Genomic DNA, 24,320 nt, shown 5'->3' with positions numbered 1-24,320 from the left:
CTGTGATTATAAGATTGCTGAAAAGAGCCCAGTTGTGCATAGACGGGTAGGCGACTTGGGTTTGAACCCTCCCTCGGCCACGGAGCTTGCTGGGGGACCCCGCCACCTGTCCGGATCATTGTGAAGGTGAAAAGGGGAGCGGAATACCTCGTCCTGAACTCTCTGGAAGAAGTGTGTGGAAGAGGGAAAACAGCGGTATAACGAACTATTACGCACTCTCCTCTTTACCCGCCAGGTGATGGGTGGGCAGCGCTAGGAAGCCATGAGCTCACCTTTCCAAACATTTCTTTTGAGTTCTCAGCTTTGCAGGCAATGTAGTATCTGACCTCATAAGTTACACCTGTTTGCAAAATCCGATGGAACGAGGGAATCTATGGCTGGCCAAAGAGTGGTCTACATATAATTCATTATTACAGTGCGTAAGTCTGGTACCACTCACGCTGCTGTTTTCTTTTCCTTTCCTTTCTCTTTTTAGGAATGTTCATCTCCTAGCCCTCCAAAGTGTTCCTCTTGGTATGTGTTGAACATGGCTGCTGTTGATGAAAGCAGAAGCTGAAACAGTAAGCACGACATACATTTTGACGCTATTTTGTTGTTCATCTATCTTTCATCCAAGTGCGTGCATGCATGCGTGTATAAAAATACTTATTCTCAGGTCAGTGATGCATTACTCAGGCCTTATTTTTCATCCTCGGGGTGATAACTATGAGCTTGGAACTGTTCTCCTGAAATTAGATGGCTTTCTGTGGTACAACGCGTGGACTGCCGTTTTGTGGAATGTTAGTGCTGGCACTGTGTTTGTTCCATCGCTCAAGCGGCATGCTGATTAGCAGGGTCTGTGAGCAGGAAGAGAAGTCTTCACCGTACCATTAAGCAGAGGCCAAAGTCAGGATCTAGAAGGAAGGATGGCAGTTTTACTGCTGCTGCTGATCATCAGCTGCTTAGCACCTCTGCAGGCCCCTCTCAGACCTCGTGACCTGGGGATGCCTGTCGGCATTTGCCAAGAGCAAGGGCAACAGTAGTCTATAGCATATGCAGAAGATAGCACCACCTGTTTTCTTCCTGGGAACTCCCTTTTGCCTCGGAACTTAGCTGCAGACATCACAGTAACTGGGAGCAGTAGGGATAGAATTAATTTTCCTGGAAATAATATATTGACCCGTCTGGTAATGCAAAGTATTTGGGGGTGGTTTGGTCCTGAATGGCAGTGAAGCCTTTCCAAAGCTGGGGATGGAGAGTGGTCCATGCGGTTTGCAGTCATGGATGCGTGCAGTTTTAGCTATGGGAATGATCCTCCTAAGCCCCTGCGCGTCCGAATTTACTGTAATCCCACCCAGGTGTAGACAGGCCTTTGGGACGCCCTTGGTTTCATACTGGAGGCCTGAGTCCCACGACCTGCAGCCTGGTCACGTGGCAAACCAACAGCTTTCAGGAGGCCCCGGATGCAAGCACACTGCAGCCAGATATTGACCCCTCTGCCAAGCACTGGGGCAACACGCAGATGCAAGAGTAGCCCCACACTGGATATGACCAACAAATCATCGGCCTCATCTAGAAGGGGCAGAAATGCCGGCGCCAGTTCCGGGGACTGAACTGGGGGCCTCATGCGTGCCAAGCACGTGCTGTACCACTGCGGGGAAAGGAGAAGCGAGCAAGCAAGCAGAGGGGTCGCTCGCTTGGCAGAGCCAGCGAACTGGCTGGGACATCAAGGGGACGAGGGGCAGAAGGTGAGCAGGCAGCTCCGAGGGCGCCACTGAGCCCCCTTGGCAGGGCTGTTGGCCCTGGCTAGGCCAGACGCATGGCATGGAACGTGGCTATCCCCAGATCGACTACTTCCAAGTGGAAGGGTGACCCTTAAGGGATCTCTTACTGCCCCCCCCCCCCGAGGCACGATTAGCAACACTGCAGCTCTCTCATAAACTCTGAGCAATTTGGAAAGAATCCAGCTCTGCTTTTGCACCCGCACCTACGGCAGTCCTGGGGACCTGGGTAGGTACACATGCTGGATTAATTTGCTCTTGAACGGAGCTCAATTATATCTTTAGGTGCCTGGCTGTTAAACCAATAATTCATTCACAGTAGCTTAGCCCAGTGTTCATTAAATGGCTGCCTTTCTCTTAGATTTCTGTGAGTTACTGTACTATGCAAACTTGTAAAAAAACACAAAAACAAACGACGACTGGAAAGAATTTGGTGGAAAAAGCAAATCCTTAGGTCTGGAATAAACATGCTTCCCCCTTCCCTCCTCACTATTGAGGTATAAAAGATATTTAATAAATAAACGAACACATGTTGTTTGACACGGTTCTTTTAGATAGGGTGGGAGGGGCATACTTAACCAAACAGGAACTTGGATATGGGGGGCGGGGGGGGGGAGAAGCGATTTCCATTGCTCAATGCACCAGATGAAGAGGAGGTGGATAGAGTATTTCGTGCCAGAACGCTCAAGTGCGCTGGTTTACAAAAGGGGCATATTTTATTCTAGCCGAAACCATTTGGCTTGTCGCAGGTTTGAAGAAACGGTATTGGCCAGGCCCAGAGTACTAGTGTACCTGGATGCTCGAAGACGGCAGGAGGCGATGCGACAGGCCGTGGCTCCACAGCAGGTCTCCTCTGCAGCGAGAGCGGCCCGCTCCATCCCTCGCATCTTCAGGTCAGGCTGGGGCTGGGAAAGGGGCTGCCCCAGTCTCTAGGGGCTGCTCCCCACCAGCGTCTGGATGACTGAAACAGGCTGGGCATTTGCCAGCATAAAGCAGCTTTTGTGGTTTCCGAATGAAAGGGGAAGGGAAGAGGAAGATCTGACTCTGGTGTGGAGTCTGGAAGATGGGGAAAGGGGGTGGAGAATCCCTGCTTTCCCAGAGCCAGTGTCTGTGGAATATCGGACACTTCCAGGCTAGGGGAATGTTCTCAGTGTCCCCTTTCGGCATCTGTTTCTGGCCAGCCGGCTTGCATGCAGAAAGTGGCTGCTCTGAGTGAGTGGGTGTCCGCCACCATGGGCTTGGTGGGCCAAGTGGCAGGTCTCTGCGTGAGACAGTTTCCTGTTTTCCCGGGGAAGAGCTCAGCCTGTGTTTCTGAGGCATGGTTGCAAGGGATGCCCTGCGAGGTCTTTCTCCAGCGAAGCATCCAGCCTGAGGAGCTCTCTGCCCCGGGGGAGCTTCTCAGCCCCGTCCCTGCTGTGGGCATGGCGTAGCCCACCCAATGCCCGTCTTGCCCTGCGGTTGATTCCATTTTATCCAGCTCCTTGCATTGGTTGATCCTTCTGTTTTAATGTTATTTCAGCACTGCTAATTAATCATTTTATGTGACTGTAGTTATGAAGCTACTTTTTAAAAGTTAGCCATATTTTGGACATTTCTTGATTGAAATGAAAAAGCCAGATTTTTTTTAAATTATATTATTAATTGATTGATTAATTAATTAAACACTTTTGTATAATTTTACACTAAATTCATGGCTCTCTGGACAGTTTACATAATAAAAACCATTGATGAAGCATAAACTACATAAACAATCACATTTTAAACTATCAGTATAAAACAATAATTCATCCCCATCACAGCAGGGCTTAATAATGTATATTAACATAGCAGATTGAATACATCTTAAAAATAACAATTAAAATTCAAAAATTCACCAATTAAAATACCAATCAGAGTGCCTATTCTTCAGGAATAAGAAAGCCAGGAAATAATTAGAAAGACAGGGATGAAAACAGAGAAAAATGAGTGGAAAATGAAAGTATTTTCAAAAAATGGACTAAGATTGGAATGACCATGGAGCAGAAACCAAAGTCAAGCACTTGATTTCAGTGGGAAAAACTTGAAGCTTGTGGTTAATTCTTCTCCAGCCCGGCATTCTCTGAATGTGTTGGGCCACGACTAGCAATACAGCCAGCCAGTATGGCTGGGGATGATGGGGGATGTATCTCAACATATGTGGTGGGCAGCAGGTTGAGGGAGTTATCCTAAGAAATTTGACCTTGGTGGAAAACCATGTGGAAAGAAACTATGGAGGTCCCTTAGTTGCTATACAAATTAGTGGCTATACAAACATGCCACTAATTTCCCCGGCTGCCAGCTTAGAGGGAGAGTGACCTAAATAGGCCACATGGGAAGGAGAAGCCTGTTCAGTTAGAATAAGAAGTAGTCTTACTCTGGTTCACACGGAACTAGATCAGAAGTGTGCATTCTTCTAAGGAGTAACTTGGGTGCTTATACCCAGTCTCTTTTTTTTTTTAAGTCAGACTTTCTCCACACAAGGAATTTCTTGCAGTTGTTTATAGGTTCTTCAGGCAATATTGTGATCCTCCAGTTTTGCTTCTGTGGCTAGCCAGAAGAGAAGCAGGAAAGGCAAAATTCCTGACTGCATCGCAGTTCTAAGACTAAACCAAGAGTGGATGCAGCAGGTTAATTCCCTTGCATAGAAAAGCCTTCAATGTCAACTGTGAAACTAGAATATACAATTTTTAAAAAACCAAAACCTTAGCATTGAAGAGAGCATTTGAAATGACCCAGGTTTAAAAACAAAGTATCAGAAAAAAGGTCATAATATGAAAAGGTAGTGTTTAAAGTATGTTATCAGTATTTTCTTAGCTGAAATTGAACCCTTTGTGACTTTTATGACCTCCTTTAAAGCCTTTGATAAATCTTACTATAAAGCTTTCATTGAGAAATAATTTATAGTAGCAAACATGGCAACTGCAGAAAACTGGAAATCAGATGGATTGCTGCTAATTACAACATTGGCCCAGGAAATATTTTTCAGTGGCTGAGATGGACAAACTAATTACTTAGATGAAGGGAACAATCTGCGGGTCCCGAAACAGCTTCTTTGAGGATCACAGGATCTTTTGGCGTTTTAGTTGAACGCATCTGGAAGGCATCTGGCTGAGGAAGGGCTGAACAGAATACCTTGCCCCAGCACATGTAAACGAAACACTCGAAACGGTTGTCGTTCGGAAGGCCGTCCCTGCCACCACGGGTGTGGGGATGCATCCACCGCGGGTGGCGAATGCTGGAAGGCGGCAGCAAGCTGCTGGAGGAGAGCGTTGCTGACCAAGCACCCCATCCTGTGCCCCCTAACCAGCTTCCTGCCCCCAGATGTGGTTTCGGATGCTGCCCGCATCAGCTGTCAGCCCAGCCTGAGAGTGTGGGGTGAGCAGGGCGCCATGTTGCCCCGGGAGGGAAAGCGCTTGGGACAGCCTTCAGCGGTCGTGAAAGCTCTGCAGAACTGAGAGTTCGTATTTGGTATAAGAAAACCAACGCCATCCTCAACTCGCTGGTTTGTGTCGTCATCTGCGAACTTTATCCGTGCTTGTCGTAGGCCGTCGCAGGATGCTAGTTTAAAAGCTTTAAATAAATGAATATCTAAATGAACTTGAGGCTCTCAGCTCTGCAGTCCAGATTTCAAGTGAGCAGGGCAGAATTAGCAACTGCGGCTCTGCCTCCACCCTTCTTCTTGAGCTGGGTGGAGCGGGAGAGGCGTTACTTCCAGGGATGGCCACTTGGCCAGTAGATCCCCAGGAAAGAAGCGAAGAGCCCACCTGGGTCCAGAGAAGGGATCTCGCATGAGGGCGAGGCAGAAGGTCAGGCATTTGGCAGGTGCAACACGGGCCAATACAGCCATCGTATTTGCCATCAGTTGAGGAAAACTCGGTGCAGAGCAAGAGAGAGACGAAGCTGGTGGAGAGGAGGAGGAAGTGGGGGAGAGAAAGAGAGAGAAAGTATGTTTAAAGGAGGAACGCTGCCTCTCTGGATGGAAATTGCATTGCTTTGGCATGAAGCAAAAAACCACACGAACCACATGAATGTAAAGAGAAGAGCAAAGGCAGTTGTTCCAAACTTCCAATATGAACTTCCTGGCTCAGGAAAGGCAAATGCATATGTTTAAGTGCATGTCTGTGTGTTTTATAGGGCTGAGATGTTTAAGCAGTTTAATTGATTTTAAAAACCTCTCACATTTTAATCAGCCTAAAATGAATGTGCTCTGGTTCATTGGGCTTTAAAAAATAAAAATAATAAATGCGAGTACAAATGACCCTCCCTTGCAGGAAGCAGGCACCATTAAATTTATTCAGTTACTGCATTTATAGCCCGGATGTTTTCATCTTGCAAGAAAAGCAGGATTCCACCTCTCTATTTTATCTTCATAACAACCCTGTGAGGTAGTTAGGCAGTCGGTGACTGGCCCGAGGTCATGCACTGGGTTTCACGCAAGTGGAGATTAGTGCCCAGATTGCCTGCGTCCCAGTTCAGCTCTCTAACCACTATACCACGCCGCTTCTCAAGAGAAGCTCTCTGCCATTCTCTGCAGGCAATACTTCTTTTCAGACACTGCTTTGCTCTCAGGCTGATCTGTTTCACATGAATTAAATTGTTTTATTGTATAGATGTATTCTGTTTTGAATATGCTCAATAATTAAAGTTTTCTGTGGAGATTACAAATACGTATATCATATATATCCATTTCATCCAATTGCCTCTCAGTGCTGCAAACTTTTTTTAAGAACAATTTTGTTTGTTTTCATAGGCATCTCTTTAACATATGCATTTTTTACTCAATTTCGCCTCATCCACGCATTTTTGCTTTTGAGCATTTTTGAGCAGGAACCAGATAAGAGCATTCATAAAAATCGTCCGTTCAAAGGGTAAACACGTTCCAAACAGCACGTTGGTCTAAGGACAAATTAGAGGAGTTTCTTTTGAAATTTGGGCCAAACAGACTTTTTCGTATGAATGCATCCTACAAAAAGAATGTTTTCTCTTTCAAGACCATTTTTTCTTCCCAACTTGCAAATATATGTCAATTTTAATTAACCAGCCAACCAACCAACCAACAGATAAATTCTATACCTGTCTACTCAGAAATCAGTCCTATTAAGAACTGGTAAGTGGAATAGAGTCACATCCTAAAACACATACAGTTTACTAAGATTTCCTTCATTTTTTAAATGCAAGTATTTTACTGAATGTTTGGAGCTGCTAGACACTGTCCAAGGAGCTTATGCATCCACTGTCCATATAACAACCATGTGGAAGGGCCTTTAGCGCATGTTCTGAAGAGGAAGCAAGCTGCAAATTACGTCTTTAGTCTGCAGTGGGGAAAACTTTAAAAAAGCGAACCACTGGCTCTTCAGCCCAGAAAAATGGAAAATAATTGTGTGTGGGTGTGGGGGCGCATGTGTGTGTTTTTGCAATTTTCAGTCATTGGAAACTTGAGGAAACAATGAGGAGAAAACCCCTACTCTGATGCAATCGTTTTTCTATTTCCAAATAATGAGTGAATTTTTGTTGGAGTGCTGTAAAATAATATTGTTATAGCCAGTTATGCTGTTGGAAAACTCTTAGACTCAAGATTCAAAGGTAATAAGTAATTTGAGAACAGCTGATGGTCTTAAGATTTAAATGTGATATCTTGAGGTCCTGAGAATGGACTGTAGGCAATTGTGTGAGAGCGAGACTGTAGGCAAGCCCCGGGGAGGGGGCTGGGGGTGTCTTTGTGAGGGCAGGGATCAAGCCAAGAGTTGGGAAACCAAAATGAAAAAATCCCTGACAGTTACACCGTGGCAAAATGGAAGAGAATAGATAGGCAGGAGAAAACACGTAGGTATAAGACATGTATAGAAAGAACCGAATCGTTGCCTGGATAGATCAATTCCTGTATATCACAGGAATGAAATAATGGAGTGAAGAAAGAAATCACTGAATGTTGCTGAAATTAGGCACAAGTGGGTGGAAAGACTCTGGTACCTGGGAAATGTTTGCCGTCAAGAGAGGTATTCTGTAGCCCTGCAGGGTTTCTACACAGAGCAGCTCTGGACCACAAGCGGATTCCAGATTCTAGCACTGACAGGTCCTGCAGTCACGGGCCTTCCGGTTCCATGCCTGGGGACTCACAGTGCAGTTGGACTGATTAGAAACACAGAAACAGAGCGAGTCAGAAGGGGTCTCCAGGGCCATCTGGTCTGACCCCCGGCTCCAGCCAGCTCTGCTCATGACATGCCTGCCGTGTGCATATCCAGCCTGTCCTTGAATGCCCTCACCGATGGGGCCTCAACCTCCTCCCGTGGCAGCCCATTCCATACCCTGGGCGTCCTAACTGTCAGGAAGTACTTCCTGGCATCCAAATTTATTTCCCTGATTATGTAAGACCTGGTTTATTTATTTATTTATTTTATTTGGGATATTTCTAGGCCGTCCAATCACTCTGCGTCTCTGGACGGCTCACAGCAAATCAAGAAATACAACAGTATAAATATAAATATCATAAATACCACAAACAATAGAAAAACTAAATACCCCACGACTGAAATAAAAATAATTAAAATCTATCAAACATTAAAGTATTGGGTGGATAAAAAGTTAGCCATGTGATTTATGCCTCAGCAGTTTGCTTGGGGTACACAAGCTTGTTGGCTGGTGGAGCTAGGGAGTCTTGCGTACATGTGCAGGCGTGTCCTTGCACACTCAGCCCTCGGTTTCACACACAGCTTATGCTGAGATTTCCTTTTCTTCACAACACTTCCCAGCAACCTCTTCCACATACTGCTGTGTCCCCCCGCCCTACAATTGGCAATGGAAGGCTCCTGGAAGTGAATTACATAGGAGTCCAAAGCTGAAGCAGTAGAACTGGAAATTATTTATTTGTGGTTGGAAGGAAAATGCCTGCAATGCAGCAACAAGCCCATTCTAGTTGACCTGCAATAGTTTTTCTGTTATCCTTTGGATGGGAGATACTTTTAGGAGGGGCGAGGGATAAACGACATGTAGGGTTTGGATACAGAACTTGGTTTGTGGAGAACAGTGGCACAGAGCTGATTGCAGCCACTAACCCCAAACCCCATGACAAAAACTCCCCGCCCTCTCTTCGTTTATTTCAAGTTGCATATACTGTTGGCAGGTCAAGGAATCCCACCACCAGGAAAGGTTTTATTTCTTCCTCGACTTTACCAAAAATAATGTCAACGATGGAGATGCAAAGAGTAACCATTTGATTCTAGAACATCCTGGAGAGCTAGAAAGCAAACCATGCGCTCGCTGTTCATTTACAGCCTGATTCCATGCGTATTTGCTGAGAAATACATCCCATTTATTCAGCTGGATTTGTGTCCCTGCTGTCTGTGTCTAGCAGGGGAGGGAAGCTTGTGGCACTCCAGATATTTCGGCCTCGAGTAACCATGAGCCATGGTGAGGGATCATGGGCATCCTAGAACCTCAGGTTACCTCGCTCTGACATATAGAATCACAGCCATATCAATTTGTATGTGGTTATTCATTTGAGTTAATAAAGGTGAGATTTTCCTCCAGAGCAGCTTAGCCTGGTATACATGAGGGCAGGGGGATCAGCTCATTAAAGCCTTATAGGCATCCTGTAAAATAGGTTGAACTGAAAGAGGGCGTTTTGAACGAGGAATATGCATCGTGGAGCATGGATAGGAACTTACACCGCATTGTGTTGCAGAAGGGCCTGGAAGGGCATCTGGTCCAACCAGCTGTTTGGTCCAGGAAATCCAAAACTCGAGCTTCCCCAGCCTCTGTCTAAAGGCTTCTAGTCAACAGCCCTCTAGGTTTGGGAGTTCAATTGTTTTCTTATTCCATGCAAGCTACCCTGGGAATATGAAGGGGCATATCAAATGCCTCCAATAAGTAAATAAAACGAGTAAGTAAATAAATGAATCAAAAAGTAAATAAATCAAAAAATTGTGACAGAGGAAATGCCCTTTCATCTTTCTTCGGTTATGGGACCGCTTGACAAGCACAACGAAAGCATGTTTTGCGTGTGGACTATTTTGCATATGCAGAGAGTGCCATGTAGGTTTGACATGACGCTTCCTCCGGAAGGGGCAAGTCATAGTGGAAGATCCTCTGCCGTTGAGCGGAGATGCTTCTGCCTGCTTGGAACAGTAGCATAAAGGCTTGGTTTGCTATAAACTTCACTGCGTAATGGTAATTATGCTATGTGTCATTGCTGCATAAAAGGATTGCTTGGATAATGGAAGGCAGCCAGCATAAGGCCCTCTCTCCATGTTCTTGCTTGTTGTAGGGTAAATATTTATAGCAAGTTCAAAAATAAAAATTGCCTGAATTTATTAAGTTCTGAAAATTAACAGGGGATATGGGCCGATTTTCTCTGCATTCCTCCAACAGCGCTTGCAGTACTCCGTTGGAAGCCCCCGTGCAGGACGGGTCTCGGGGACCCTCTCCTAGCAAACGCCGCCAATCGCGATGCATTCCGCCGTCCTGCCAATTTGGGTTTCTTTGGGTGCGTTATGTATCTGGAACCCCTAATCTTGATGATTCAACCTGTGGGTTTTTGGAGACCAGAGTTCTAATCTCTATTCATGCCTGAGTCTTTCAGCTCTGGGCCCATTCTGGGAATTATGCAAGGTTTGCTTGAAGACTTGAAGCATAGAGGAAGTGCAAGGTTTTAAAATGTTCGTTTGCGAGCACCTTGCCTGGCTTTGGTCCTGCAGAGCACACGCATGTTCTGGTTGAGTAACCAATCCTAGGCTGGACGAGTGCTTGACGTGTTCCCTTTCCTATGTTCCAATTGCACCGAAATCTTTGGTTTGGGCTTCTGTCAGTCTGCGTCATCACTGCTTTTAATAGATTTTTTTAGCCCTATGTGTTGTTTCCATGATTATGCATTCTGCTATGGAAAGGTTCCATCCCTCGAGGTAACCTAAAACTAATTTGAAATAAATACAACCAAGAAATGCAATAATCAACGTAGGATGCCAATTAAATGTTTGGGCAAGGAGATGTGGGGGTGGGGGACAGAAAATCCGATGTGGAATAGAGAAAGGTGAAGAAAGGCGTGTTCCTTGTTCCTGGGACAAGGGAGGGCACCTGTCACGGTCGACAGGTGCCCTCCCTCCAGCGCCCAGCCTTCTCACCACCGGGCTTCCTGTTCTTGCTCCTCACCCCATTTCTCATCCCTGCAAACTCTTGCTGGCTTGACAGGAAGACAGCCTGTCCTTCCTTCTTACCACCACCATTGTCTGGTCCAGGACAAGAGGCAGACAGACAAGCCAGTGGCAGTGCTGAAGAGCAGCTTCATGAGGCCCTTGTTGGTGGGAACCTGCAGGGGCCTTGGGCCCTGGGATGGAATATCCTAGAAAGGAGCGCGCCAGCCTGCGTCCTCTTTTACGGCAATGCCACTGCCCTGGGTTGTGAATCTTGCCTTCTTCGGTTCGTCGCACCTCTTCCATTAAGCACAAAGATCAGGCCCCTTGCTTGAAACGGATGGGTGCGGACCCGATTCCATCACGTGCACTGAAGCGCACGTGGAAAGCGCTGCATCAGTGCAAGATCGGACGGGGCGTGCGGCCTCCTCCCACAAGCTTGCCTGGAACAACAGCAGGGGAAGTACCGGGACTGGGAATGTGTCAGTCATTAAACGATCTTTCTAGCTCGAGAGCAGGACCTGGAGTTCTGCAAAGGAAAGAAGCTCGACATTTCTTCTTGCGAAATTCTGTTTATTAAAAAGAAGAAAAATGGGATAGTGGAGGAAAAATGGTGGTGGTGGTAAAAGGGAAGAATGCTTCCTTGAGGGATTAGGCGGTGGGTGTGTAAAGGGCAGATTAATATGGATTTTGGCTGCAAGCGTTTTGGAGCGCTTGGCACCCACCGCGTTGACATATTTGTACCACCCGAAGGTGTATTTTGCAATGCGTCTCATGGAAACAACTAGTAAAGACTGGCTTAATGGGAGAGGGAAGCATGCAGGATGTACAGCCCGGGTGTGAGGCCTTTTGATGCTTAAGGAAATTCACCCGGAGGGAAATCTGAGATGAGCATGAGACATTTAACAGAAATGCAGAAGATGTGTACACTCATCAGTTTGATTATTGCTGCTGGTGAACTCGAATGATGTTAAAAATGCTTCTTAACTCCCATTTCAGTAATGATAGTTTCCTCTTTTGGGGGCAGAGATTTTGGTGGGAAGCCAGCGTGCTTTGGGAAGATTATATCCTTTTGATTCAAGCAACGCGTGTGCCAGATCACAGCCTGGATCAGGGGACCAGCCCCGTCCCCCCACAGCAGTCTAGGTGGCTTAGGTATTCTGGGGGGCTGACTCCACAGAATACCGAAATCCTTTAAGAGACTCTGCCCGTATGCAGACAATTTCATTCATGGGGAATGAATGTCTGTGCTTGAGAGCAGAGAAGAGAAACTCCAGCATCAGTAGATGCTGTGTCATTTGTATTAAGACACACATGCTAGGGTGTGTCATTTTTCTGAATCTAGTAGAGAGGCTGGGCAGAGGGACTGTTTGCAGTCTGGCTGGTTGTGTTTAATTTGGAAAAGGAAGCCCTTGAATCTAGTGGTCAGACATCAATAGAAGCTTTTGAATATAGCAGTTTGGCACCAAAGGGAGGAGTTTATTTGGTTGCTGAAGCCTGGAAACTCTAAAACAGGGATGGGCTGAGGAAGATCTCCAGAATGTTTGGACTTCAACTCCCAGAAATTCAGGTTAGAAATTCAGTAATCAGAAATGTTGTGAGCTGAAACCCCAAATGCCCGGAGGTCTACTTTCTGCCAGACCTTGCTCTAGGTCTAGGATGTAGAAGAATGAACCTCAAATGAGTTTGAGGGCTATGCTCTTCTTCAACAAGGAGTTGCTGTTTGCTGCTGAACCCTTGGATGAAAAGCCATGCATAGGCCTTACATGACCAGGGGTCCCTAGTTTTCTACAGAGCTTCTGCGTCTCGTGGGCCACCAGGACTACAAGTCAGAGTATCGGCCACACCAGTCAAAGGTTCCCATGCCCTGGAGTAACTGGGCTGGGCACTGGTTCTCCTGAACTGGAAGGGCAGGAATTTGGTCTGGGAAAGCTGGCCCAAACGATTTCGTTGCATAAAGGAAGGGAAAATACACTCCCCCCGCATCACACCTCAGGTCACAGGCTAATTTAGGGTGAGCCAGGACAGGCTGTGCAGTACATACAGCCTCAAAGTGAGTGCGGCGTATGGAGGTGGAGATCAGTTGGCGTGGGGGATGATTGGTTAAAGGGTTTTCCTCCCAGCCAGTTTTGGATATCTGTGCCCGCAGATCGCATCAGAAGTTGAGCTGCTAGCATGCATGTGGAAGTTCTCAGCCCACTAAGAGGGAAAGTGGGAGCTGGAATTAGTGGCGATGGGCAAATAACCCATCCTGACTGGTTGTGCAATGATTGCCATGGGGTTTCTTCATGTTTCGAATCAGTATGACATGATATTGAGACCATAGGGCTGTTAACTGATTTTTTTTAAAAATACAGAGCAATCCTATGGCCCCTGGCTGGAGTAGGCCTTCCCACTGGCTAAACATGCATAGAATTGCACCCTTATTTCTCTTCAGTTTAGAAAAACTGCCTTTATTTATTCATTTTAACAAAAACTGCCAGGTGAGTCTTCCACAGGCAATTGCCTCTTTAGAAGCAGTTGGATCCTTGGTTTACTTGGGGAAAATCTCTAGATGTCTCTTTGACCTGGTATAAGATATTGGAATGTGTTGGAGTGGTTTCTGGCATGTTCCTTCTTTCACTTGTTTTTCTTTTGAGCTGCCAGAGCAGAGGAGTTTCCTTCCCACTGTGATATTTTCCCGTTGGTTGTCACAAAACTAAGTAGGCTAGAAAAACAGAAGTCGGAAACACAGCCTGCGTGTGAGAGAGTATGAGTGTGTGTGTGTGTGTGTGTGTGTGTGTGTGTGTGTAGCAGTGAGTCAAGCACTCAGAGAAGCCATCTGGAAGAGAGTGGAGCATTGTTTTTTTTTCATAATCTTGAATCTCCCTCAGCTTATTTTTAGTCAAAGTGCCACCAATATACTTAATTAATTAGTATTAATATTGATGCAACTATCCATATGCTTTGGCAGTGCCCAGCGGCTGCCTCTCTTTTGGAGGAGGTAATCAAACTTTGTCTTAGCAAGCTCTTCAATATTTACCGATAGACATTTTCTTCTTAATTACATACCTCCTTGAAACTTTCACAAAGTCAGTGTAAATGGGTTTTCATGCCCCTTTGACAATTAAAAGACTGATATCACAATACTGGGAAGTAAATGATTGTCTCTCTTAATACGGACTGAGGACTTAATGACACTTTCAGCTTTTGGTGTGTCCCAAAAATTATAGATATATGGATATCTGGTCTGTCTTTCTTGACACCCCTGCATAGCTATGCTTCTGGTTGTTAAGACTCACATTAGTTTGTGGGTGCTGCTCGCAGTGTTGTCATCCTCCAGGGCCTTTCCAATGCTTTGTGTACATTTCAATGGCCTTTTTTCAGAGTGAGGAAAGCATGGTATTATTTAGCAGAACAAATTGGAAAGAGCAGCTTGTGTATTTTGACTTCCCTGCTATACCACAGTGACACCTTGGTTGTGTAATAGAACAGATAAAAAAGGCAGAGAAAGAAAAAGAAAAGAAAAGAAGGGTATTTGTAAAGGAGCTGATCGTCATTCCCCAAAGAATCTGGAAGTAAAATCTTTGATAAAGCTTTGATAAATCCCGTTGTTGTTGTTGTTTGTAAGCCATCCAGACACTCTAGTATTGGATGGCATGTAAAAACTTTAAATAAATGAATAAATAAAATGGCACATTGAAATGCTCATATAGAAAAGTCCAGAGACTCAGGTGAACACTGTTTGGGAGTAGAAATGGAGAGAAAGAAGCAGCAGTAGCCTTGCTATGGAACTGAACCACCAGCAGGAGCTCCGACTTGCCTGAGGATAATATTCCTCAACATACTTAGCATAATTGTTAATCCAGACATGCATGTTGTCAAATATTGCATATCAACTGAAGGCTGATATGCCTTGAGGTTCCTGCCAAAAAAAGTTAATAGCGCCTCCCCCCCCCCCCCCCCCCCTCAGCTTCACCTGCAGAAAAGGCTAAGAATTTGTCGGGGTTGTTCTCTCTCCTTCTCTCCAGATGGTAACAACCATCCTAAAGAAGCTGTGGAAACAGTGGCAGTCTGATCGATGGGACCCAGGCTGGGTGAACGCTCATTCCCCTTTTCATGTGAAAATCATGTACCTTTCCAGAGATAGGCGACCGAAACCGTGCCTGCTTGTGTCAGTTCAGCCTTTTTGGACTGGCTTGCTTTTGAGATGGTGAACCGGAATAGCTGGAGTCTCGGGTGCACAAAGAGGCCACTGTCTTTGTGGGCCGTCTGTGCACAACGCCTGCGAGATACAAGGAAAATAAAAGTTTGCACAGCTGTGGCTGGAAGCAAACATCTACTTTTAGCTGACCTGAGTGGCTTTGGGCAGTCATCCTGAGACCTTCCAGATATGTACGCCCTCTCTTACCATGATCAACAAACATTTGAGCCCAAGGTAGTATTGTTAGGGTTTGACCCAAACCTTCAGCTTTTCATCCTCCTTTTCATGGAGGGAATGTGAAATAAACCTAGAAGGCAAGAAGGCAGAAGTTAAGGAGAAATCTTGAGGTTAGACAATGAGAACGTAAGTAGTAATATAACAAGGAATGTGAAACCAAAAATAAAATTGCAAGTGGGATTTTAAAAGAAGTAAGAATATTTTTAAGTATGTTGTACAACTGTTACAAAGATCATGCATCACCTCTTCTCAACAGTCATTTAAAAGGGGACTGTGCAGTGGAATCAAAGATTTTGGAGGCTCTGAAACAAAAATTTAGAAGGGGACATGGGGAAAATTGGTTTAGAATGACAAATAGAGGATAATCAACTTTTATTTCAACTAGTACTGGGCTGAAATGGCCTCACAATTCAAAAGCTCCATTCACAAAATCTAGATAAATTTTTACGCAATAAATTCAAGGCAGGCCTGTTAAATGATCTAAAACAAACATGATCCAGACAAATAACTAGCCAACAGAAGAAGCACATGGAATTAAAAACGTTTAATTAAAAAGAAGCAAGCTTTCTTAAAAACCACAAATGATACCAGCTGAAGATCTCTCGGGAATGAATTCCATTGGGTTGGAGCCACTGAGAAGATTCTTGCTGGTGTTTGACAACCTTACAGGTTGTGATGGCAGTTCCACAAAAAGGGACTCTAATCATACAAGTCAAACTAGCCCTTAAAGGAGCCATTTCCATCTGGATCCATTCCAGTATGATTTCTCATCAGGTTTGGGGAGGGGCAGAAACTGCTTTGGTCAACTTGGTGGATAACTTTTTCTGGGAAACAGACACTGTTAGTTTCTAGGGTCGTTTGATCTTAAAGTAAGTCTTCCCTAATTATGACGAAATCTGGGCTCCAACCCATTGCTTGTAAACTGGCCTATTTTGTAATGGTATTATATAACTACTTAAAGCTCGCCTTTTAAATTTATGCACATACATGGTGACTTCCTATCACAACCAAACTAATCAAGGGAAGAACAGAATTGTTGAACTCTGATCCAATGATATCATTGCAAACCTACACGAGTCATCCAAATAGTAGCTAAAGCAGCTACGAGTGTACCTGTGTAACTCCTGCTCGTCTCTTCCTGGTTTGCAAAAAGCTGCAGCCGATTGAAATCGCGTGTGCATCTCTCCATGGAAAAGGTGTTTTGCTTGAGCAGCCAGAAAATGGCATGGATAGTGGTCACCTTATGAAAGCTGTGCAGCCCTGATCGAACACCGTGTTGGGCTGACTGTGTGTGGGAACCACTTCCAAAGCAGACCCCGTTGCTCTGGGTAGCCTCCAGGAGCAGAGGCACTGTGCCACTGAATGCCCGTCGTTGGCAGATATGGGCTGCTCGTGCCTGGCTTGTGGGCTCCCAGAGGCGTCTGGCTGGCAGCTGTGGGAAACAGGATGCCAGCCTATTTAGGGCTTTGGACTAGTTCAGCGGGGCTCTTCTTCATCTTTTATGAAGTCCACCTTCCTGGTTGCCACCGGGGCCCATCAGAAGCCCCTAAGATGTTCGCAAGGGAGGTGTGAAAGCAGTACTGCGTTCCTTCGCAGTTACACACTGCTCTGAGCTCTCTTGCTGTGGCTAATAGCCAAAAGCAGCCCCCAAATAGTCAAGCTGTGGCTGGTGGCAGCAGATTCCATAAATCGGATATGCGTTTGTGAAGGACCTTTGTGTGCAGTGTGCATCCCACTCTTCTTCAGTTGCTTAACAAATTTCCCAGTGTCTTTCGTGAGATTCAGATTTGAACATAGTTCAAGCACAAAAGCAGAAATTCATACAGACCATGCAGCTGTTCAGCTTTTTCATTGTCAGGGTGGGGGAGATCAAATTATTGTAAAGAAAAACAAGGGATTTTTAAAGCAACCCCCATTTATGGTCCATTCCCTTTCTGGTTTTCAGTGCCTACCTGAAGAGGGTCTATTTTTGCTAACTTGTCCCTGCCTCCCTATCTCAACAAATCAATGGAAGCGATTTGCGTCAATTTAAAATAGCAAACTAATTGCCCCATTCCATTCGAAACAGACAAGGTTTGCTGTTTGTCACTCATCACCCTTTCTCACTGGTAACTGTCTGGTGGCAGCCATTTTCTGTGTGGGTGTTAAATCGTGTCAGCAAGCACACAGACCCAGCCGAGAATATGAAAACACCCCATTTGTTGATCCTGGATCGCTTGGCCAAATACTACCGGCCTGCCTCAATGAATCGCTTGAGGTTTCCAAAGTTCTCTGAAGACACGGAGGTTGTCGAGTTTCTTCTTTGTCTCTCTCCTCTGCCTGCCAGACCCCCACCCCGATGGCTGGCACATCAGCTGCCAGAAAACCGTGGTGAGAAACTTCAGATTCCCCCCAGAAATTCTCACTCTGCTGGCAGCAAGAGGCCGTGCATGTAGAGATGCAGCTTGATGAAAGCTGGAGAATTCTCCAGGCAGCCGTTTGTCAAACATTTCACACACAGCTTTAATTGCACCTACTGCCGTTCCAGCTGCTGTAGTCGTGGCCTGCAACGTCGTCGACGCCTCTTTGAGGAGATGGCTTCATTCAGCCACACTCGCTCGTGGCTCGATCCCTCATCCGCGTTGCGAGGTCAAGGATTGTGCACGGTTGCCCCATTCCGTCACTGCTGCCACATCCCTGGCTGGCAGGCTGAGAGCCAGGGAGCAAGGAGCCGGTGGCATCAGAGGGTCTCTGCTGGGGGGTGGCTCCTTCTAGAAGGGCTGGGGGGTCTGGGGAGGGGCCACTCCTTGCCCGGCCGCCCCCAGTGAGGTAGCACTTGCAGTGTGGTTTTCTGGCAGGGCCTTCCAGCTGGAGTCTGTTGGGTTGGAGTTCTGCTGGAGGGGACGATTTACATGGGGCTGGAAACAGCTTCATCGCAAAGAGAGAAATCATGAAAAGGGAGGATGCATGTAATGTGCCCACTAGAGTATGAAGTAAAGGATCCTGCAGCAGCTGGCCTCTGCCCCAGCGGGTCCTCCCAGCGCCAGCCAGGTGCTGCTTCTCAGTGTCCCATCCGCTGCCAGGCGCTGGGTGGTCATTTGAGCAATCCTGGGATGTAGGGCCTTGGACCACATCTTGAGCAGCACCTTGCCAGTGGAGTGGAAGGAAACCTGCTTTGGGGCGCCTGGAGGCGTCTCGTCAGCCAAGGCAGGGAATGGTGATGGACTTGACCCAGGATCCTGACACACTGGGACTCGTCCTGGGTCCTAAAAGACAGCAGTCCCGTTCCAAGCAGATTGCGAAGGACCTTGCATGTGGCAAGTGCTGGCCTTCATCGGTAGCACTTGCGACCCATCAGTCGCTGCACTGATATATTTTGTCCTCTGCCCACACGATGACATCTCTTTACAGTAGCCGACTCAAAATCCGACCAGCGGGGTCAGTCGTAATAATTCACTGAGGTTATTGTGTGGGCTGGCTCTTTGACATTTATAAATCTGCCAAACTTTTCGGCACTGCTCCTTGCATACAAATCACCCGAGTTAATTTGTGTAAGGCACTTCATCGCTGCAGAGGGTGGGATGCAGGCACCGCTGCCTCGGCTTTGACCCGGACCTCCATAAATGTCATCAAGTGCACTTTTACTGGCAACTGGGCCTCTTTTAACAACCCCGGAATCGCTGCTGAGCTTCCTCATGGGTGGGTGGTTGAAATCTGGGACAGGCTTAACGGAATTGGGCCTGCGTCTGGGTGAGGTTAAGCAGGAGCTTGAGTCCCACCAACAGTGATGGGATGGGGCCTGGAACTGACGGAGGGAGAAACATGAACTTATGGAATCCCTTGTCCTCGCCCGGTGATGAGTTGTTTATTCAGCCGGATTGATCCCGAAGACTTTGGATGGCTTGGAATTATCGCTGTCGAAAACATGCACAATTACCTCTTCTGGGTCAAGCAGGCTTCCGCTCGATCAGGTGTAGGCAACCGTTCTTCCTGTTGAGTACCACATTTGCTCACGGCTCATGGGTTACCTGTGAGGCAGGTAATTTGGGGGGCGGGGGGATGTTAATTTGGCTGGGTGGGACCGATTTTAACCTCAGGTGCCACACGAATGCAGCCAGCCTTGGGGATTATGGGTGCTGCCAGGGAGGCATTAGCTGTGGGCCACTGTTATCAATTTCCGGGGCGGGGGGCATGTTAGCCTTTTGCAGCAAAACAACCAAATCCTGCGGGAGCTCGCAGACCAAGTTATTTTGACGTCCACTTTGCAGGCACTGTCCGTTCAGTCAGAGGAACCAGGTTTATAGACCTGCCTTTTGGAGTTCAACACGTCGTGCATTGGATGGAAAGGGCAGTGTCCACAAAAGCTTACGCCAGAATAAACTGGTTAGTCTTTAAGGTGCCACAAGGGTCTTTGCTGTTTTTACTGTTCGCTGCATGATTGGCAGGGGCGGTACTTTGGCATGTAAATTCCTTCTGAACAGACTTTTACTTCTTCTCTCGCTCCTCTGGCAACTCGTGAATGGAGTATGTCAACCTTAACCTCTCCGATTTAGTGGGCTGCAGTCCACGAAAGTTTATATTCCAGAATATGGGAGCAATCCTAACCTCCTTTAAGAAGGGGGGGAAAGACCTTTAACTCCCAGCATGTTGGGGGTTGTAAGCCTTTTTTCTATCTAAAGGTGCTTCCTCGATGCTCTCCTTTGTAAGGTGTCACAAAACGCTTCGCTGTTGCTTATGACCAAGCCTTTTCTTGGAATGGCTGTGCCAGGCGGGCGTCCCCGGGCGGGGGCGGGGGCTTTGCGCACACAGCTGTAAAACCAGTACATACGCTGGGCGGGGGGCACCGTGAAGAAGTGGAGAGGGGCGAAGGGGGTGGGCAGGGCAGGGCAGGGCAGGGCAGAGGGGAGGAGAGGAGAGGGGGCTGCGGGCTGGCGGGGGCGGCGGAGCCCCCGCGGCCGCCTGCAGGCCGGGGCTCGGCGCGCGCCAGCGGGGCTGGCTCCGTGCGAGTGGGAGGGGTCTGGCTGGGGGGCCGGGCAAGGCTGTCCCTGGCGGCCGGAGCGGAGCGAATCCAGACGGCAGCGGCAGCAGGAGGAACCCAGCCCGCCGCCGTGTCAGCGAACAGCGCGCTCCGGCCGCTCGCGGCGCCGCTGCTGCCCGAAGCCAGCCGGGAGCGCCGCAGCCCAGCGCGACCTGGGAGCGAGGCGGCGCCCGCCGGAGCCACGCGAGGCTCGCTCGCCTAAACGTAAACGGCCGCTCTCGGTGGGGGGCTCGCCCGGGTCGCCGCCGCCGCCCCTCGGCCCGCTCCGCCGTTGCGAGCGCGCCCCCCCCCGCCGCCGCCGCGCTCGCTCCTTGCAGAGGCCGCCTCGGGCTCTCTCGGGGCTGCGGCGGCTCGATCCCCTCGCGAGCGGAGCGGGCGGCGGCAGGAATGCGGCCCCCGGCGTGGGGAAGGGCGCCGAGGAGCCCCTCGCGCACGCCCTTCTCCGGAAAGCGTGCCGCCCCTGCGTCCCCGCCGGAGGGGCTCCGGCGAGTGGGGGGCGCCCGTGGCTCCGAGGGGGCCGGCGGGAGGGGCGGCTCCGCGGGGGGAGCCGTGGCCGTGCGGGCGGCGTGGGGCGGCGAGGAGCGAGCGGCGTGTCCTGGCGCGCTCCCTCCCGCAGGAGCGCGGCTGCTGCCGGAGGCCGTCGGTGCGCTCCTCTCCGAGGGGGCTTTCGGGAAGGGTGGGGGGAGGACGGGAGGCCCCGGAGGCCCTCCTGGTGCAGCCCCCCTCTGCGCCTCGGCAAGCGTGGGGGGCCCCGCGCCCTCGGCACGGGTGCTGGCGGGCGGGCGGGCGGAGAGAGCCCTGCGCCCCAGTGCCGACGCAGCGGGCTGTCGCTTTGGGGAGGTTTGGCTGAAGCGCGGGGGCAGAGAAAGGGCCTTTGCGATCTCCACTCCACTAAGGGGTTTTTTTTCGGGGGGGGTGGGGATCGTCCTATAAACTCTGCTCCCTTATTGGGGGAAAGACTGCCTCCTTCCAGTCGGATCTGTTCACCTTTTGGGGCCTGATGAGGTTCTTTGGTTCATGCGAAAGGTTACGAACGTGGTTTAAGGAGGGGCGCATAAATCAACCTCCTCCATCGGTCCCCCTTCTTTAGAAATATGTTTCAGCTTCCTCGCTCACACCCACCGCAGCCTTTTAGTCCAGTTTCTTTTTTTACCCGTATTAGAGTCAAGTGCTAACATACTTGGTTTGTTTAAAGGGTTCGGTAGTTTTTTGGCTGTGCCAAACAAACTAATTAATTGTTAAGGTTTTCTTCATCAAAGGCGCTTTAATGCAGAATTTAGAAGAGCCACTTTCTCTGTCCTTGGAAGATGATTTGTAGTTTTAAAGCTGAAATCCCAGAAGTATTTTCTCAAAAGCAAGTGTGGCTTCATGGTGTATTCTGAATGAACAGGCATGGGGTTAGGCTCTTAATATAAAGAGGGGCCGGTGGGTAGGATAACATTTATGGCATCATTGTTTTATTCCTTTGCTTTGTAGTTTTATTCATCCTTACCCCAAACAGTGCAACGCAGCATATTTGGTATCCCCGCACCCTCTTTTTTATCTTCACAACAACCCAGAAAGGTAGACTAGGCTGAAAGAGGCTGTTACCCAATGAACACCATGGCTTGGTGGCAACTTGAAACTGGATTCCCTCAGTCCTGTGCTAAGCAGTATGGTGTGACCTGCATTTTTTGCATGTTTAGGGTAAGAGGCCTTGAGAGTACATTCCAGCCAGTTCTGCAGGGCTTCCTTATGGGTCGACCAGTGGAGGGTTGCACCATTAAATCCCAGCCTTACGCGTTTTTAACTTCCAAGTACCTATATATTCAGTTGCCTTGCAAGTGCTCAATAAAGAAATTAATAATGTTGTTTTTTAACACAGTCATGTAGCTCTCAGTCTGTATCTTTACCAAGGTAGTTTACATTTTAAAGCAAACTTGCATTTTCTTGCTTCTCAGTAAAATATTCCAAAGGTAGGGGACAGCAATAGTTTGAATAAAATATTGCAAAAGTGATCTTTTAAAAAATCATATATTTAGCTTGTGCTGATTGCAGTTAGTGTATGAATGAAAATCCATCCCACTTTCCTTGCAGCTTTTCTACTCTTTCTGGCTGCAGTCTAAAATCTGTCCCTGAAACTCTTGCATTTGGAAACTGCCGTGTAGGAGACTATACCATTTGTCCATCTAATTCAGTATTATTTATTCCAAAGTACAGCATCTTTCTGTAATCCCAGGGCTCTTGGGATTTTCTGCTGGCAGACCACGTGCTTTTTCTACCTTCCTCTCTCTAGAAGTTTGTGAGGAAGCTGCCTTGGTTGTGAGGAAGCTGCCTGGTAGGTAGCTCAGGTGCTACCTACCAGGCAATTTGAATTATAAACTTCCAGAATCCCTTGCCACTGGCTGGGGCTTATGGGAGTTGTGCTCCAGAATTGCTGGAAGGCAGTAGGTGGCTTACCTGGATTTAGATCAGCTGACAGTTCAAGGGTCTTTCCTACCTCTCTAAGGATTGTTTAGCATGTTGTTCCCTGAGCTATTAACCCGCATTCCTTCTGCGTTCTCTTCTTTGCTCAGTGTAGTTTTGCTGGGGAGAGAGATGGTGGGAAATTTTGCAGTGCAGGTGCTCATCAGAGCCACGCCTCCAAGGAAAGTCCAACAATTCTTGCAGCTATGTGAATGCATATCAACATTGTTGAAGCATTGTTCATCTCCAGCTGGAACGGAGCTTTGGTTAACTATTGGATCTTAGTTAAGAATAGGCAGACATGCAATTTTTGAGTTTATTGAGGTTCTCCAAATCCTCCCAGGAAGCTTGCTTCTCCTCTTCTGTGTTTCTAAATCTGTGCATCTTTTTATTTCCTAAAACAGGAAAAAGTATATTTTTAAAGTGTGCATTTTTTCCAATTGTAGAAATGTATTTTCAAAAATATGAAATGGTCGGAAATACAGAGTTTTGGGGAAAGTATGCATTTGCACATATGTATATTGTTGGATGAGAACATAAGTTCAGGAAATTGCAAACACTTCCCGAAAAAAATGTTCTTGTTTTTTCACCTTTCGAGTTGGAAACAGGACATCTTTGCATGATTTGCAAACAGGGACACAGTGAACATACATCTTAACTGAAAGTTAAGGCACCCCAAAGTGCATTGCAACAGAGAATGAAATATTGCTGCAAAAATTCATTTCCCTCTCAGCTACTGTGAAGATTGCAGCCACGCTCAGAGGGGGCAGGAAAGTCTGAAGGGCGTTTGTGGTTTCGGATGACCTCGGTTTCCCTGCTAGTAAATGGTGTTGGCACCGTGTCCCCCTGTGAGCCTTGGACTCCACCACAGGACGGGAGAGGTCTTTATACGTGCCCTCTCTGGTTCTCCCAACAGGGCCAGCTGGAGCGACAGGATCCCGCCCCGAGACACGCGGAGTGGAGGGAGCCCACTGGAGAGGCCTCTGCATGCTCCGCGGCTGTGCGCCTCCCTGCGAGAGAAGGGGGGTCTCCCTCAGCTTGGCAGCCTTTGCCCTCCCCTCCCCGCTCAGTCATGGTGGGTCACCTGCAGCTGCAAGGCATGGAAGACAGCCTAAAAGAGAAGAACCGGGAAGGCTTGCTGGATAGCCCAGATTCGGGGCTGCCGCCCAGCCCGAGCCCGCCATTCTACTCCTTGTCTCCAGGCATCGCTGAGAGCAGAGCAGGGGGCAGCGGCTCTTCCATGGAATTCCTGGGGCACAGGAAGGATGGCAGAGAAGGGAAACTGGTAAGGCTCCTTTGTCTCCTAGGGTTCCAAATTCATGTGTGCCTGTGCAGTTGTCATCCTTGACTTAGCACAGCCATAGTTGGAAGATAGATTGATGGCTGGTTTTATTTTATATATTTTATTGCATACCTATCCTGTCTTTTTGCCTTTTGCAAGGAACCCAGGTGGTGTACGTGATCCTTCCCCTTTCCATTTTATCTCCGCAACAGCTCTGTGAGATAAATTACGCTGAGGGTACATGACTGCCTCA

General features: G+C 47.8%; 1 protein-coding gene across 4 annotated transcripts in view; it reads left to right on the top strand.

The window, feature by feature from the left end:
• The first annotated feature begins 480 nt into the window (after positions 1-480).
• Positions 481-24,320, top strand: part of RFLNA (refilin A) — a 42,055-nt gene continuing 18,215 nt past the window's right edge. The window contains exons 1-2 of one of the 4 annotated variants that reach the window (XM_044440729.1): positions 481-560; positions 23,702-24,070. In XM_044440729.1, coding sequence (XP_044296664.1) covers positions 540-560; positions 23,702-24,070 — 390 coding nt within the window. In that variant the 5' untranslated portion in view covers positions 481-539. Of the gene's footprint in view, positions 561-20,382; positions 20,545-21,295; positions 24,071-24,320 lie in introns of those variants that run through there. The other 3 variants (XM_044440731.1, XM_044440730.1, XM_044440728.1) reach the window with 3 other exon arrangements.

The sequence above is a fragment of the Varanus komodoensis genome, unplaced genomic scaffold, assembly GCF_004798865.1.
Source record: "Varanus komodoensis strain SLA01 unplaced genomic scaffold, ASM479886v1 scaffold38, whole genome shotgun sequence".
NCBI classification, from domain to species: Eukaryota; Metazoa; Chordata; class Lepidosauria; order Squamata; family Varanidae; genus Varanus; species Varanus komodoensis.
This window is presented reverse-complemented; position numbering and strand designations above follow the sequence as displayed.